The 15771-nt window shown below is 41.5% G+C and overlaps 1 protein-coding gene across 1 annotated transcript in view; it reads left to right on the plus strand.

Moving 5' to 3' along the window:
• LOC141102974 (uncharacterized) overlaps positions 1-15771 on the plus strand; it is a 248270-nt gene that overhangs the window by 171847 nt on the left and 60652 nt on the right. The window contains exons 29-38 of the mRNA XM_073592043.1: positions 1595-1624; positions 3750-3779; positions 3958-3987; positions 4163-4192; positions 4363-4392; positions 5657-5686; positions 10400-10441; positions 12288-12317; positions 13357-13383; positions 15662-15691. Of these exons, the coding sequence (XP_073448144.1) occupies positions 1595-1624; positions 3750-3779; positions 3958-3987; positions 4163-4192; positions 4363-4392; positions 5657-5686; positions 10400-10441; positions 12288-12317; positions 13357-13383; positions 15662-15691 (309 nt within the window). The remainder of the gene's footprint in view (positions 1-1594; positions 1625-3749; positions 3780-3957; positions 3988-4162; positions 4193-4362; positions 4393-5656; positions 5687-10399; positions 10442-12287; positions 12318-13356; positions 13384-15661; positions 15692-15771) is intronic.

Consider the following 15771-nt stretch of genomic DNA (forward strand, 5'->3'; position numbering starts at 1 on the left):
CCAAGCCCACCGTTTCTTGAAGTCAATTAGTAAAAAAAAAAAAACACATTGAAATCCATGCGTCCGGCACCCTGCATATAGATTAGGGGCCGGGTGCATGGATTAGGGGGTGACACCCCTGCTCCCCTTATTGACGGGCTGCCACTGCTTGTGACGATGTTCGTGTCTAGCATCCAATCGTTGGGCCCAAGCAATGTCACATGTCCAGGAAATCTGATCATCAGGGATCTAAATGCACATATTCAGGAGAGTCCAAAAGTTCACTAATTGGCTAATACACCTGGCTTTCAAATGTATTATTCATTATTGCTGACATACTTTCAAAGGTAGATTAAGGGCCTTTCATCCTGATCCTGGCTTCATAATTGACACCAAAGCTAGTATTAAAAATTAGTTAAAGCGGAGTTTCACTCGGTTGTGTGTTTATTAAAAGTGAGCAGCTACAAAAAGTGTAGCTGTTGACTTTTAATAAACGCACACTCACGTGTCCAATGGTCCAGCGATGTGGCCGTCCGAACCCTCGGTTCTCTCCAGCGCCAGCATGACAAGTGTGGACACCCGGCTGTGCAGCTTCCCAGCTGGCTGCTCACTGCGCATGCACGAGTGGGGCAGCGACTTCTTAATGGCCGGGCAATCTTCTGGAACCTGTGACGTGTCTCAGAAGATTGCAGTGAGGGAGGGGGGAGAGAAGAACTTCTGTTCGAGTCCCCTAGACGGACCGAGTGGAAGTGGGATCTGGGTACCTGTCAAAACTAGATACCAACTCCCCCCCCCCCAAAAAAATGACATACCAAATGTCCCATGTCAGGGGGTTAGGTGTCCTTAAAACGGAACTTCCACTTTCAGGTGGAACTCTGCTTTAAGTACTGTATGTGATCCTTTTTTTATTAGCACTGGCAGTTAAAGCGTAACTATGGTCAAAATATACTACCACATAGTAATTCCTTTATTGTATTTCAATTATTCCTTGCCTACTCCTATTAATCTGAAATAATTACTTAATTTGTAAACTTGCTTTGTGATGATCCCCACATATTTGCTTCCTCAAATTCTGTGACCATGCACTGTTGTGTCACACATTTCACAGAGCCTGCTTTCTGAGCTACAGAGGTGCTAAGAGGAGGAGTTTCAGGAAGTGAAATCAGTATAGGAATCACTGCTAGCAGGCAGCAGGGTACCATGGGATATGTAGTCCTTAGAAATTGAAATTAAACAGCAGAGGAGAAGCTGCAAAGCTTCCAGGAAGTTGTGGAAACTGATGACCAGAAGATAGGCAGCACAAATAATGAACGGAGATTTTTTTTAAGTAAGATTGTATTGGATTGTCTAAAATAACTGTGATTTGTATTTCTATTGCAATGTTGATGTTATACAATAAAAGTGTATGCTGTCACCATAGATTTCTTTTCATTTTTTTAGGACAAGCTTTTGGGGAACTACATAATTTATTTTAGATGCAAGCGGGTCTTAAAAAAAAAATGTAATGTTGGTGTGGACAAAAATGCATCATGTACAGTACTCAACTGTTGTTACAAATGCACTTATACAGCTACACCGACCTGGTTCAGATGTCTTAAATCTTTTTTTTTTACAGAAAATACAGATGATCTTAGTCTGATAGAAGGTAAGCTTTCAGTGACAGCTGATGCTTTATTAAATGGAAATTATTTCCATGAAAAAAAACATGAAAAAAAGGTAAATGGGAATAATCGGATTGCATTACTGCAGTAAAAACTGCGTATAGTTTGCATGTTTGTACCACGGTAAATAAGGTTCACGCATTATATGTAAAAACCCTTCTTCTACTACAAATTTGCTAGAAAATCTAATTAAAAGCAAACAACATCATGCAGTTTATAATGATGCGAAACACTGAGTCATGTGATTTTTGCCAAGCCTTTAGGACAGATCATAGCAACCAATAGTTACTCAATTTACAACTTATACCATTGTATTCATGGTTTTAAAGCCACATGCACACAGGATGTTTTATATACTCTCCTAGAAGCCTTTTTGGCAGCAGTGCTTTGGCAGAAAAAAAACCTGATGCTTGTAAAAGTGTCTAAAGTTTTTACAGGCTTTCAGGCGTGTTTACAGGTGTCAAGAGCTTGAGCATTAATTCATTTCATTGGCCAGAATAATCATTTATTGTGGCCATTGAAATTAATTAACCATCAAGCGCTAAATGCGCCTAGTGTTTAGATGCGTCTAGACACATTTAGCAGCATCAATCGTTTTTTTATGCTGCTCCTGGACTCGTTGGCAGTGGGGTTTTTTCCTGCCTCTAAAAGCCCCTGCCACTAAACGCTGCTAAAAGCCTTTGGGGTTGATTTACTAAAACTGGAGAGAGCAAAATCTGGTACAGCTGTGCATGGTAGCCAAGCAGCTTCTAACTTGTTCAATTAAAGTAGAACTATAGGCAAAACTTTTTTTTCAATTTAGGAGGATTGTAACCCCTGTCAAATTGCGGAGATTTCCCTTCACTGCCTGCCCCATAGCCAAACAGGAAGTGAGAGGAAATCCCTACAAATTAAAGGAATTCCTTGGGGACCCCTAGGTCATCAGAACTAGTGAAAGATTTCCCCTCTATTACTTTTCTGGGGACAAAATTTGTGATTTTCTTTTACTAATGGTAAACAAGACAAATAAAGAGGGGGGATCTCTTTAACAGGGCACAGACAGCAATAAAAACTGACAAGCGTAATCCCTATCCAAAACTAAAAAAAAAAGTTTTTCCTTTACCTGGAAGCTGATTGGTTTTTATGCAGAGCTGCACCAGATTTTGCACTCTCCAGTTTCAGTAAATCAAGTGGACAAGCATGCTGACATGCAGGGATGTTTAGAGATGCCTGACTCCCAGGGGCAGCCCGTCCATTAAGGGCGCATGGGCGCCGCCCCCCTGTCCATCACCGTCCCGCCATCCATGCGTCCAGTCCCTTTAGGACACCAGCGCATGGATTCCTATGCGGGGGGCTGTTTTTTTGAAGCACCGATTAGAGCCGAAGGCTCTAATAGGCTTCAATATAGGGTGCACTCGGGTCGCAGAGATTGCACTCCAATCCCACCCAGGTGTGTTACAACAGCGAATGAATATTCGCTGTTGTAACACTGATCCTCCTCCAGGCCAATCAAGAAGCCAGTTTTGACACCGGTGACCCAATTGGCTGAAAGGAGAGGCGATCCTATTTGATACCTAGGAGGAGGAGCTGGAAGTCGCCATAGAGGAGAGTACACGGAACCACTGCACCACTCTGCCTGCTGCCTGCCACCCACCACCACCGATTGGGTAAGTTCCGGACCGACCAGCAAACAGCAGGGGGGGGTGGGTGCCGCTCGGGGGTGTGGGTGCCTTTCCCGGAGGGGTGGGTGCCGCTCGGGGGGTGGATGGTTGTTTGCTGCCCACCCCCCTCAAAAAAAACACCAGCTGCCACTGCAGACGCCCCTAGAGGCAGCTGCAAAAATGTCCAGTGTGCATGAGGCCTAAAACATAACACAAATTGATAAGATTAGTTACATCATTCTGATCTGTTTTAAATGTATGTGTAAAAAATAACTAACAAATCCATTGAACCCTTTTTCTAAACTGCACATCTGTATTTTACTAGAACTAATTGGGATATAATCTTTAGAGACGGTAATAACTTTGTTTTCATTTTTTAGCATTGATATTATCTATGCATTGTATAGCCAGACATGTGGAATGTTATAAAAGAACCTTTTTTCAAAAATGAATATTTGTTTCTTTACAGAAGTGAATGTGGATGTTAACGTTGTAGCTGGTAATATCTTGTTCTATATTTTTCATTATATCTCACATCTAAAACCACATATTTTTTTCTATTACAATCATTACAGTAGTAAATTATATTTAAATAGGGTTTGTTTTTGTGTTTACTGTTTTAAAAAATGGTAATTTTTCAGAGGTTTAAAATAATAAAACGTGTTTGTTTTTTACAGAAGTGAATGTGGATGTTAACTCTGCAGATGGTAATGACTTGTTTTATATTTTTCATTATATCTCACATCTAAAACCACATATTATTTCTATTACAATCATTACAGTAATGGATTATATTTATATCGAGATTTTTCGTGTTTACAGTTTTGAAAAATGTTCATTTTTCAGAGCTTTAAAATAAAAAAATGTATTTGTTTTTTACAGAAGAGAATTTGGATGTTAACTCAGTAGCTGGTAATGACTTATTTGATATTTTTCATTATATCTCACATCTAAAACCACATATTTCTTGTATAATCATTACAGTAATAGATTATATACAAATAGTTTTTTGTGTTTACTATTCTAAAAAATGGTAATTTTTCGAAGTTTTAAAATAAGAAAATGTATTTGTTTTTTTACAGAAGTGAATCTGGATGTTAACTCAGTAGCTGGTAATGACTTGTTTGATATTTTTCGTTATATCTCACATCTAAAACCACATATTTCTTTTATAATCATTACAGTAATGGGTTATATATAAATAGTTTTTTTTGTGGTTACTATTAAAAAAATGGCAATTTTTCAGAGCTTTAAAATAAGAAAACGTTTTAATTAAAGAAATTCTTGTCCCTGCACTGACATTTGAATATGCATTACACTTTGCAAATTTTTTTTCTTCAAAAGGTGTTCTAATATTTATAGAATAAATGAGTAAAGGAAACATAATAAAAAAATCATATCACTGACAGACGCACTTTGTCATGAACATACAGTTTTCTTGCTTCTGCCAGCAATACAATGCATGTTTACACCCAACCAGACAATGGTTAGTTTTCCATTGGTGGAACACATACACTATTAAAATGACTCACAAGTGATGAAAATAAAACTGTTCTGATAAATACAGGGGTTGTGAAAAGGTAATGGGAAAGGTGGCCAATGTAAGGTATATCTGCTCTGTCTTTTACAAGGCTTCAGGAAATCTATGTCAGACATGACATTGCATCTGATTAAACTGGCTTAATGCAAAAATCACAAACCTGTGCCAGCTTTCACCAATATTAATAAAAAAGAGTCCCTTTAAAGCCTAAGTGCAGCCAAAATCACATACAGTAAATCAGCACAAGAGACATAACTTCAGTCAGTACGAAGTACCTCTTTTCTTCTTACACCTGCAAACTGGACACGGTTAGCCAGCACATTTCCATGTACAGTACAGTGAAAGGTTCTGGACTACCATCCTGCCTGTCATTGCAACCAGCTGGGTTTTTTATTGTAGACGACCCTGCACAGTACAGTATGTGCATTTCTGTTCCCTGAGTAATTTATTGTGCATTTACAGTTCGATTATTATTTGGGTCTGTACACCTAAAACCAAACTGTAGAGGAAGACGAGAATAGAGTTTTCTCTAGTCTTTCAATTATGGATTCTAGATATACTGACATAGAATAGGCAAACTGTCTCTCAGAATCCCTCTGCCCTGTCTTTGTGTGCCTCGTATAGCTATGTCATCTGATTTTGTCAATGTGATACTAAGACTAACCAGTCAAATGGGGTAGAAAGGAAGCATCACAGGGCAGTTGTCCCAGTGGTTTGAATGTATAAATTCAACCTTAATTCTAAAAGAGCCTTTTTCAAACTTGTATATTTTATTTCATACTATAGGCAGCTGAGTGAGAGAGTTTTTTAACGCTGCATGTTTTTTTATTTTGCAGGAATTAACTTTGATATTAATTCTGGTGGAGGTAATTTTTTTTTATTATTGATATTTATTTTTTTATAATTTAAGTGATCTGTAGATTGTATAGGCAGCTGTGAAGAATGTTAAAAAGAGAACCTTTTTTCAAAGCCACTTAATTATATTATGCAGGAATGATTTTGGATGTTAACTCCGAAGCTGGTAATATTTTGTTTTATTTTTATCTACACCTAAAAGTGTAATTGCTGGAGTGCAGATAAGGGTGAGTAATATTGTTGGCAAACCACATAGCAGATACCATGCTTACACGAATTAGAGCAAACATTTGGATCATATGCAACAAAATGATCGATGATTACATCAGTTTTTCTTAGTTATAAAATCAGAATTTCATATAACTGACTATATTGTCTTTTCAACTCATCTTGTGTATGGCTCAGCAACAAATTGCTGAAGTTGGGTATATGTTATATGTTATGACAATTATACTTTTCATGTACATGTGTTTACAATGGTTATACTCTGGTACAATTTGTACAAATGTTGTTCTGTTTACATTTGCAATGAAATATTCTTGTGAAAAAAAAATATATTGTTGGCAAAAGCTCAGACTCCTGAATAAATGAATAGCCTTTGGTGCAGCTGGCGGGGGCTGGTGAAACCGATCAGGCGGCTCTTCATCTGGGCCACGATTAGCCTCATGGACTGATAAGTATCAAGCTTTATACCCCTTATGTGCATAAAAGACTTTTATATGCAGCACCCTCTACCATAGGTAGGTGCTAGAGTGAGGATTTTGTAAGGGAAACTGCCAGTGCAGGTAAATTCGGGCAGGCCTATGCTTCAGGCTAGGCCTGTTTGTTTTGATCTGGGGGGCAGGGAGTGGGTAGTGCAGCAGTGGGTGTGACCACCTGTGCTTTAGTTCTGAGGCACCTCCCCTGCTTCCAGGATGAATGATTTGGAAGAGGGGCATGGTCTAGGACTGGAGTGGCAGGCAGCTCATGTGAGGAGCTCTGACCAATCCCCAACTGGAATTGGCAGGGGGCAGGCCTCCCATATAAGCTGAGGTAACAGGCCACTGGGGAGGAGTTGTCAGCCGGGAGACATGGAGAATGGAGTACTAGGCAGCAGCAGGGGACCCATCCCCATCTGGGGGGGTGCAAGGCCTAGCGGAGGAGCCCAGGAGAGCTGGGAAGGAGCTTCATCTTTACACGGTCATGGATGAAGTGTTCTGGAACAGAGGGGTTGGAGAAGCTGCCGGAACATATGTCCAGTTAGAGTTCTCCATCGTGGACTCGGGGCAGGAGAGGATCGGTGAGTGGACCACAGTGGAGTTCGTGATGAGGCATGCCAGGGGAGCTGGGTGCGAGGCCAGAGGAGAGACTGTGGGGAGAGTGTCAAATCGTGAGGGCACAGGATTTGCAGGCTGGACTAGCTGGGAGCAGTAGTCCACCAATCAGCACATACTACTAAATTACTAGGCCGCCGGGAGAGGTACTGCAGACCTCTGGCCTAGTAACAGTGCAACCAATTCTAGCCAGCAACTGAGACAGTTCAGAGTGGTCTCTTTTGTCAAAAGAGGATGATGTGACAGGAAGAATAATGATCTACAGTGGAAGCTTGTGCAGGAGGGTGGAAGTCCTGGGAGCAACAATCTGCAGGAGATACGCAGAGGAGGAGAAATAGTCGGCATGGTGTTATGCAGGGGAAGCGCTTGTAGATATTATGTGCACATCAGTACTTCACGGCACAACCTTTTGTTCTAATTCTTAAATATGATGGCAAAGCAATTGTTCTATGGGCATCCCATATTTCCTTTCCCCCAACCGAGTTGTATTCCCCAAAAGACAAAACAAAAACAACGCAAAATGACTGTTCATTGTCTCAGAAGTGACAGATGGAGGTCTGGCAGCAGGGTGACATGGTGGATGTTGGTTATAGTAGCAACCAAGCGCTACATATACTTATCTGCAACTACTTATTTGCAATGGGTTATGTTGCAACACCATATCTGGGCTGAATACTATATCTAATGACCCAAGTGGAGTGAGTGTACTACATTTCTAACATGGCTTCCTATGTTTGAATTTTCTGCATACACTTACTTAAAGGGGTTGTAAACCTTTTTGTTTTTTCACCTTAATGCATCCTATACATTAAGGTGAAAAAACACCTGGCAGTCACCGGCCCCCCAGCCCTTTGTTTTACTTACCTGAGCTCCGTAATTCTGTCGGCAGTGACATGCTCTCCCTCTCTCCACGAGGTCCCAGCTCTTGATTGGATAGATTGATAGCAGCGCAGCCATTGGCTCCTGCTGCTGTCAATTCAAATCCAATGACGCGGGCGCCTCTATGGACGCCAAATGCTGGACTCGGGAGCGTGCCAGCAAGGTGATCCCCCTGGAGAGTGCTTCTCCTAGGAGGTTATCTGATGTGGGGAGGAACCGCTGGGGGACCCCAGAGGAGCAGGTTCGGGGCCACTCTGTGCAAAACGAGCTGCACAGTGGAGGTAAGCATGAGATGTTTGTTATTTAAAAAAAAAAAAAATTAACCCTTTTACAGTCACTGTAAGTGGAGTTGGTAAATTGATGCTACAGAAGTAAAGTCAATTTTCACCCTGCGTTATAACGGTCTCCTAAACTGTGGAATACTACCTGTGACCAGCTAATATTGAGGGTTGGAGTTTGAGCTTTTGTCAACAATATTACTTATCCTTATCTGCACTCCACTGCACGAGATAATATATACAAGATACCATACTTGTTCCTGTGGGTCTGTTTCTGTACCATGGAATACTACCTGTGACCAGCTAATACTGAGGGTTGGAGTTTGAGCTTTTGCCAAGAATATTACTCACTCTTATCTGCAGTCCACTGCATGAGATACTGTATACAAAATACCACATCTGTTTTTGGTGAACTCCTTGTTTTGTGAGGTCAGGTACTAATGTGGACAAGAAGGCCTGGCTCGCAGTCTCTGCTCTAATTCATCCCAAAGGTGTTCTATCGGCTTGAGGTCAGGACTCAGGTGCACAGTCATGTTGGAACAAGAAGGGGCTATCCCCAAACTGTTCCCACAAAGTTGGGAGCATGAAATTGTCCAAAATGTCTTAATATGCTGACGCCTTAGGAGTTCCCTTCACTGGAACTAAGGGGCCAAGCCCAACCCCTGGAAAAACAACCCCACACCATAATCCAGCAGTAAACAAACTCATGTGCACTGCTTTCATTGATCTCACGCAGTTCTAAACGTACTTGCAGGCACAGCAGGCTTTCTCTGAAAAAGTTGCTTTCTCATTCTATTTTTGGCATATTTGTTAGTTGGGCAGTTGTTACTAAACGTTCTCACATCACCCCATAATATTGGCACCTCCATCTTCTGTTAATATTGAATTGGAGATGCCGTGCGTCATGTCCATAGTGGCGCACAAATTGTATTCTCCCATGCACCAAAATACAGCTTTCTGTATTCTTAAAAATAGTTTCTTCAAAAGGTGCCAGAAAAGAGTGTCAGACACAGCATTACCTCTAACTGAGCTGACTTTGAAAAAAACAAGAGATCTGGAGTCTGAACAGGTAAAGGGCTGGGGAGATGTGCTGGTCACTAACCCAACACCACTCTAATGCCGCGTACACACGGTCGTATTTTCCAACGGGAAATGTTGGATGTGAGCTTGTTGTCAGAAAGTCCGACCGGGTGTACACGGCATTATATTTCGGAAACTGGATATATGGAACCAGCACATTCGCAGATATAGAGAAAGGTTCTAAACGTCAATTCTGCCTGACAAAGCAATCCTGCAGGCACTCATTGCTGATGGCCTTAGGGGCACAGTTTGTGCATTTTTGTTGCTTTGATTAGCTTACTGTGTATTTGCAGTGCATCCACTGTAGGTCTATACACTTTGAACTGAGCTGCTACCAGCTGAATGTGACAATTTTTCCACTCTTCTAGTTTTTGAAATGCATGAAGTGTGATATAATGGTAGCTCACCTGTAACCCAGTTCCAGTCCAGATGACCCCTTTCACTGGGGTCAGCAGCTGGGGTTAGGCTGTGCCATGTGATGGAATGCCTGCAGCAGACCTACTCACTAAATTTATGCAGAGAGGTGTCTTGCAGCCACAGGAAGTTTGACCGATCCTCCCACTTCCAGGTCATTGAGATGACAGCTGCCATCCCAGTGACTTGGAAGTGAAAGTATTGGTAACACAGTTCTGCTGCAGACATTCCTGGAATCTGTCAGAATGAGCAACCTGCCTCTTCCAGCCTCTCTGCCTCCAGCCTTAGTGCGCCTTCTAGTGTGCCATCTAAGGCTATGATGTTTGATCGTCTTGGTGTGATATTAGGTCAAGTAGGGTATAAGGAGGCAATACAGGACTGTTGGACAAGAGAGGACAGGAAGTATAAATTTAGCCCTAGGTATAGGATATCAAAACTCTATATTTGTACTGTAATGATGTGGGGTATAATCTGTATAATATCTGGAGTGAGTGGGTTATAATTAGCTTCTTTTTTTTTCCACAATTTAGGTGATCTTGCCATCATCTAGTAGTAGTTAGTCACATTCAGCTGCACATGTTCTGACCTTTAAATAAAAAGCACACAGATTTTTAGAAAACATCTTATAATTTTTTTTTTTTAATTGCAAAATAAATATGTGGCTTTGTAAAAATTACATTAGAATAAATTGTTTGTGAAAAATGTAAATATAAAATTGCTACATTTTGAAATGCCATGACCATTTTCTTACTTCTTCCAGGAATACCATTGGATGCATCCTTACAACAACAAATTCCACCAGGTAATATTTGATATTTGCTCACTGAACACATACGTTATAAAAGGAATGTAAAAGGAATGTATGAGCCATTCTGACAAATATAGAAGTTTAAGAAAGTTACAGAAAAACATGATCAGTGTGAGGTACATCTCCAATGTCTTTCTAGACTTACAGTCACTTTAAGAATGCTAAAGCCTGCTGACAAGTATGAAATGCAAACACTCAGTGGAACTTACCATGACAGCATTCGATATCCTCCAGTTCCCCAAATTCTGACAGTGTTCTGATCTGAAAAGCTTCAGAATTTCCTCATACTAGTGAAGAATGTTCACCTCCCTCCTTCCACATATTTATATTGGCCATTGAGGCAGATAAGAGGGATGGGCCAGTGGGTATGTTGGGAGGCAGGGTTTATTGGTGAATTTTTGACTTTTTACTTAAAAGCATCAAAGCTTTGTCCAAACAGAACAGTCATCACTGAGGTGAACCAGAGCATAACGAAATCTGCTGTAAGTACAGTATCTCACAAAAGTGAGTGCACCCCTCACATTTTTGTAAATATTTTATTATATCTATGTGACAACACTGAAGAAATGATGCTACAATATAAAGTAGTGAGTGTACAGCTTGTATAACGGTGTAAATTTGCTGTCCCCTCAAAATAACTCAACACACAGCCATTAATGTCTAAACCACTGACAACAAAAGTGAGTACACCCCTAAGTGAAAATGTCCAAATTGGGCCCAAAGTGTCAATATTTTGTGTGGCCACCATTTTTTTATTCCAGTACTGCCTTAACGCTCTTCGGCATGGCGTTCAACCGAGCTTCACAGGTTGTCACTCCATGACGACATCACAGAGCTGGTGGATGTTAGAGACCTTGCGCTCCTCCACCTTCCGTTTGAGGATGCCCCACAGATGCTTGATAGGGTTTAGGTCTGAAGACATGTGTGGCCAGTCCGTCACCTTTACCCTCAGCTTCTTTAGCAAGGCAGTGGTCGTCTTGAGGTGTGTTTGGGGTCATAATCATGTTGGAATACTGCCCGGCGGCCCATTCTCTGAAGGGAGGGGATCATGCTCTGCTTCAGTATGTCACAGTACATGTTGGCATTCATGGTTCCCTCAATGAACTGTAGCTCCCCAGTGACGGCAGCGCTCATATAGCCCCAGACCATGAAACTCCCACCACCATGCTTGACTGTAGGCAAGACATACTTGTCTTTGTACTCCTCACCTGGTTGCTGCCACACATGCTTGAGCATGTAGTTAGCGTAAGTAGCTGTATTTGACTTGGTATCAGCACCTTCCAATCCCTTATATGGCAGCACTCAGGCTTGAAGAGGAATGGGCTGGACTAAAAGCCAATCAAGTGTACTCCATGCAAACGTGCTGATCAATGACATGCTGATATGAGGAGAGAGCACAGTGAGCAGATGGATGACATCATCAGTCTGCTGCTTTTCTTTTACTGTCCAGTCTGTAATACGGGTCTGGTGCACCCATTCCCAGGATCAGACAGATTGAGCAACCTGCCTCTCCCAGCCTCTCTGCCCCCCCCCCCCCCCCCCCAGCCTTAGTGAGCCTTCTGTGGCTACAATGTCTTCTTTTTGATTTGATAGTGAGACTAACCAAACGCATGGAATAAGAGGGAAGCATAGGTTAGTTGGACTAGAGGGCCAGGAAGTATAAATCCAGCTCTGGGTACAAAAGAACATTTTCTCAAATCTGCATATTTGTATTTTACCGGCAACTGGGATATGATCTCTGGAGGAGGTAATAACTTTGTTTTAGTTATCTTTTACAATGTATAAGCAGCTGTATGAAATATTGTAAAAACCATTTGCAATGCATATTTGTATATTACAGGAATGAATATGGGTGCAAACTTTGGAGCAGGTAATATTTTCTTTTGTACTTTTACAATTAAAACTACATATTATTCCAATGTAAACAAATCTACAGTAATTGATTATATTTAATTTATTTGGAATGGTTTAAAGTGCCCACTGTTAAAACCCAACTGAATGTTTTAATTACTGTTAATTATTAATAATGCGCTTTTGGTCGCCTTGTTATTAATTATTACATCAAATATACATTTGGAATGTCATGATCATACAGCTTTAATACTTTTACCAGGAACGCAATTTGATGCAACCTCACAAACAGGTAATAAATTACAACTCAGCTTTTTACCTAATGACCACATGGTAAAAAGTTCAAGTTTGTGCATTTTCTCTAGGTCCGCACATTTAAAACTGAACTGCTAGTAGAATTGGGGGATAGTTTCTGTGTGCAGAGTGAGCAACCTGTCTTTCTCAACCCTACTACCCCTAGCCTTATGCCCTGTACACACGATAGGATTTTCCGATGGAAAATGTGTGATAGGACCTTGTTGTCGGAAATCCTGACCATGTGTAGGCTCCATCACACATTTTCCATAGGAATTTCCGACACACAAAGTTTGAGAGTTTGCTATAAAATTTTCCGGCAACAAAATCCGTTGTCGGAGATTCCGATCGTGTGTACACAATTCCGACGTACAAAATGCCACACATGCCCGGAATCAAGCAGAAGAGCAGCACTGGCTATTGAATTTCATTTTTCTCGGCTCGTCGTACGTGTTGTACGTCACCGCGTTCTTGACGTTTGGAATTTTCGACCAACTTTGTGTGACCATGTGTATGCAAGACAAGTTTGAGCCAACATCCGTTGGAAAAAAACTAAGGATTTTGTTGTCGGAATGTCCGATCAATGTCCGACCACGTGTACAGGGCATTAGTGTGCCTCCTCTGACTATGACATCTGATGTTGTTAATGTTATAACAAGACTAGCCAATCAAGGAGGAAAGCGACCCAAGGCTATTGGTTTAGTGGGACAGAAAGTAGGAATGTGGCTCCAATTATTAGACTCAAAGCTGTTTGTGCTTTACAGGAAATTGGGGAACAATGCCTGGAGCAGGTAATCATTTTTTTATTTATTATTTAGTTCTTTATTTTATATATGATTCAAATGAGAAATCTACAGTAATGGATTTAAAGCTGAACTCCAAGTTGTCTTCATTAAATGTAATAAAGTAGAATTCCAACCAAAGCCTAATGTCATGATCACTTAGTGTCCATGTTCCTCATTCCAGCCCCCGGGTGTTGGCTGTTGCCTTTCCCCTGTCTGTGTTCACCTGCAAGATGATTGATCTGATCAGTCACCTGATATAAGCAAGCCGAACACTCTATCCGTTGCTTGTGATATAGACAGACTTACCTGCATTGTTCTATATCAAGCCTCCCGTTAGTCTGCCTTGCTTGCTGTTGGATCTCCTGTGTATGACCCGGATTGGATACTGGACTATCCCCTGAACTCAGCATGCCTTTTACCTGGAACGGATACTTGATTATCCCCTGAACGCAGCCTGCCTTATTACCTGAACTGCCTTTGAACCACATTATCTGTCTGCTAAACTGCAAGTACCTGTTTGCTTTGCTCAGTTCGCATCTGCCCTGGCGTGGTAGCCAGACCCTATAGTATTGTGTATAAGGCCGGGGGGGCAACCAAGTACCGGTAGGCCTGCTTGTCTTAGGGGAAAGGGGGCTGCTACAGGTGAAGCACACAGTAGCCACCTGTGTTGGGGTAGATGTGACATTTGTGACACTAATTCGTTTTAAAAATGTCCCCGCCACCCTCCTAACACCTATTCTGACTAACTTGTGTAAAAGAAATTGGTATACTTACCTATTTTCAGCTCGCTCTGGTCCGGTCATGTGATCTGGCTCCTCTGTGTCAACCAGTGGTGGTTTCAGGAAAGAGGAGGGAACACTCAACAATAGCCAGGAAATGGGAGCTATGGGTTATTTCTTCGCTTCCAGAATTCCCAGTCGCTGTTGAGAGCTCTTTCCCCTCCCTTGTAGCCGCCACCGGCAGACACAGGGGATCATGTGTCATAGGTGTTAGGAGAAGGGAGGGAGCATTTTTAATACTAGTTAGGTTTGGCTGGAATTATACTAACTGTATTTTTACTTTTAAAGTAGAAGTATCTGAATTTGACTTGGTATCAGCCTCTTACAATCCAGTGATGGCCCTAGGGGCACAGTTTGTGCATTTTTGTTGCTGGAATAGTTTACAATGTATTTGTAGTTCATCCACTCTAGGTCTGTAAACTTTGAACTGAACTGCTATCAGATTAAGATGACAATTTTCCCCACTCTTCTACGGTTCCAGATTGCCACCCTGCCTGCCAAAACAATTCTGCAAGTCCTCATTACTGATGGTTCTAGAGGCACAGTTTGTTTATTTTGTTGCTGGAATAGTTTACTATGTATGTGCAGTTCATCAACTGTTGGTGTGTACACCTTGAACTTAACTGCCATCAAACTAGGTTGACAATTTTCCCCACTCTTCTAGTTGTTGATTTTGCGAGTACTGATAGAAATGGAGAAACTTGTATTTTTCGGCCTCTCTGCCCTCCATCTGTGGTGTGTCTTGTGTGGCTATAACATCTGATCTTTAATACTAATAGCTGGTACACATGTGCCAAATATCGGTTGATATCAACAGCTTCAAGAGAAACCGCCTGACATTCAGCCCGTGTGTAGAGCAGCCTGTCTGGCAGAAGCTGGTCTAATGACCAACTTTTATTGAACGGGCATGATGGAAAACCAGCATCCGATCAGTGCTTGCAGCCAATGACTGTAAGCACTGATCGGTGTGTTCTGGCGTGGGAGCAGTCCCACTGTCAGAACACAGTACATCAGCAAAGGAGATTGCTGCACTCACATTGCCAACATTTTTTGTGATCAGTCAGCCAACTGGTCAAAAAAACCTGAACAGATTCTCTTATCCGCACAAACGAGTTGGATGGAGGAATCCTCCCTGCAGCACTGTTGTATTCTGACAGCCCATCTCCTCCACTGTCAGAATACACTGATCAGCGCTGCAGCCGATTGATAAGCTGATCGAGTGAAAATTTTCCTATATTCCCGTTGAAGAGAAGTTGATCGTTAGATCAACTTTTCTGGAGTGAGAATGGCCATAGATCGATCAAAATTTTGCCGGTTCAGCAGGAATTTTGATCCATCTATAGCCAGCTTCAGCGCCTATTTATACCAGAGTGGTCTGTTTCGGTTTAGCGCACACTTATTAATGCGTATTTGTTAATTGGTGACTTAGGTCATCTTGTTATTAATTATTAGTTCAAAAATACATTTAGAATGTCATGATCATACAACTTTTATACTTTTACCAGGAAAGCAATTGGATGCACCATCACAAACAGGTAATAAATTACAAGTTAGCTTTTAACTTATTGAACACATGGTAAAAAGGTTCCAGACTGCTGAACTGCCTGTCCATGCA

Source organism: Aquarana catesbeiana, linkage group LG07 (genome assembly GCF_042186555.1).
Source record: "Aquarana catesbeiana isolate 2022-GZ linkage group LG07, ASM4218655v1, whole genome shotgun sequence".
NCBI lineage: Eukaryota > Metazoa > Chordata > Amphibia > Anura > Ranidae > Aquarana > Aquarana catesbeiana.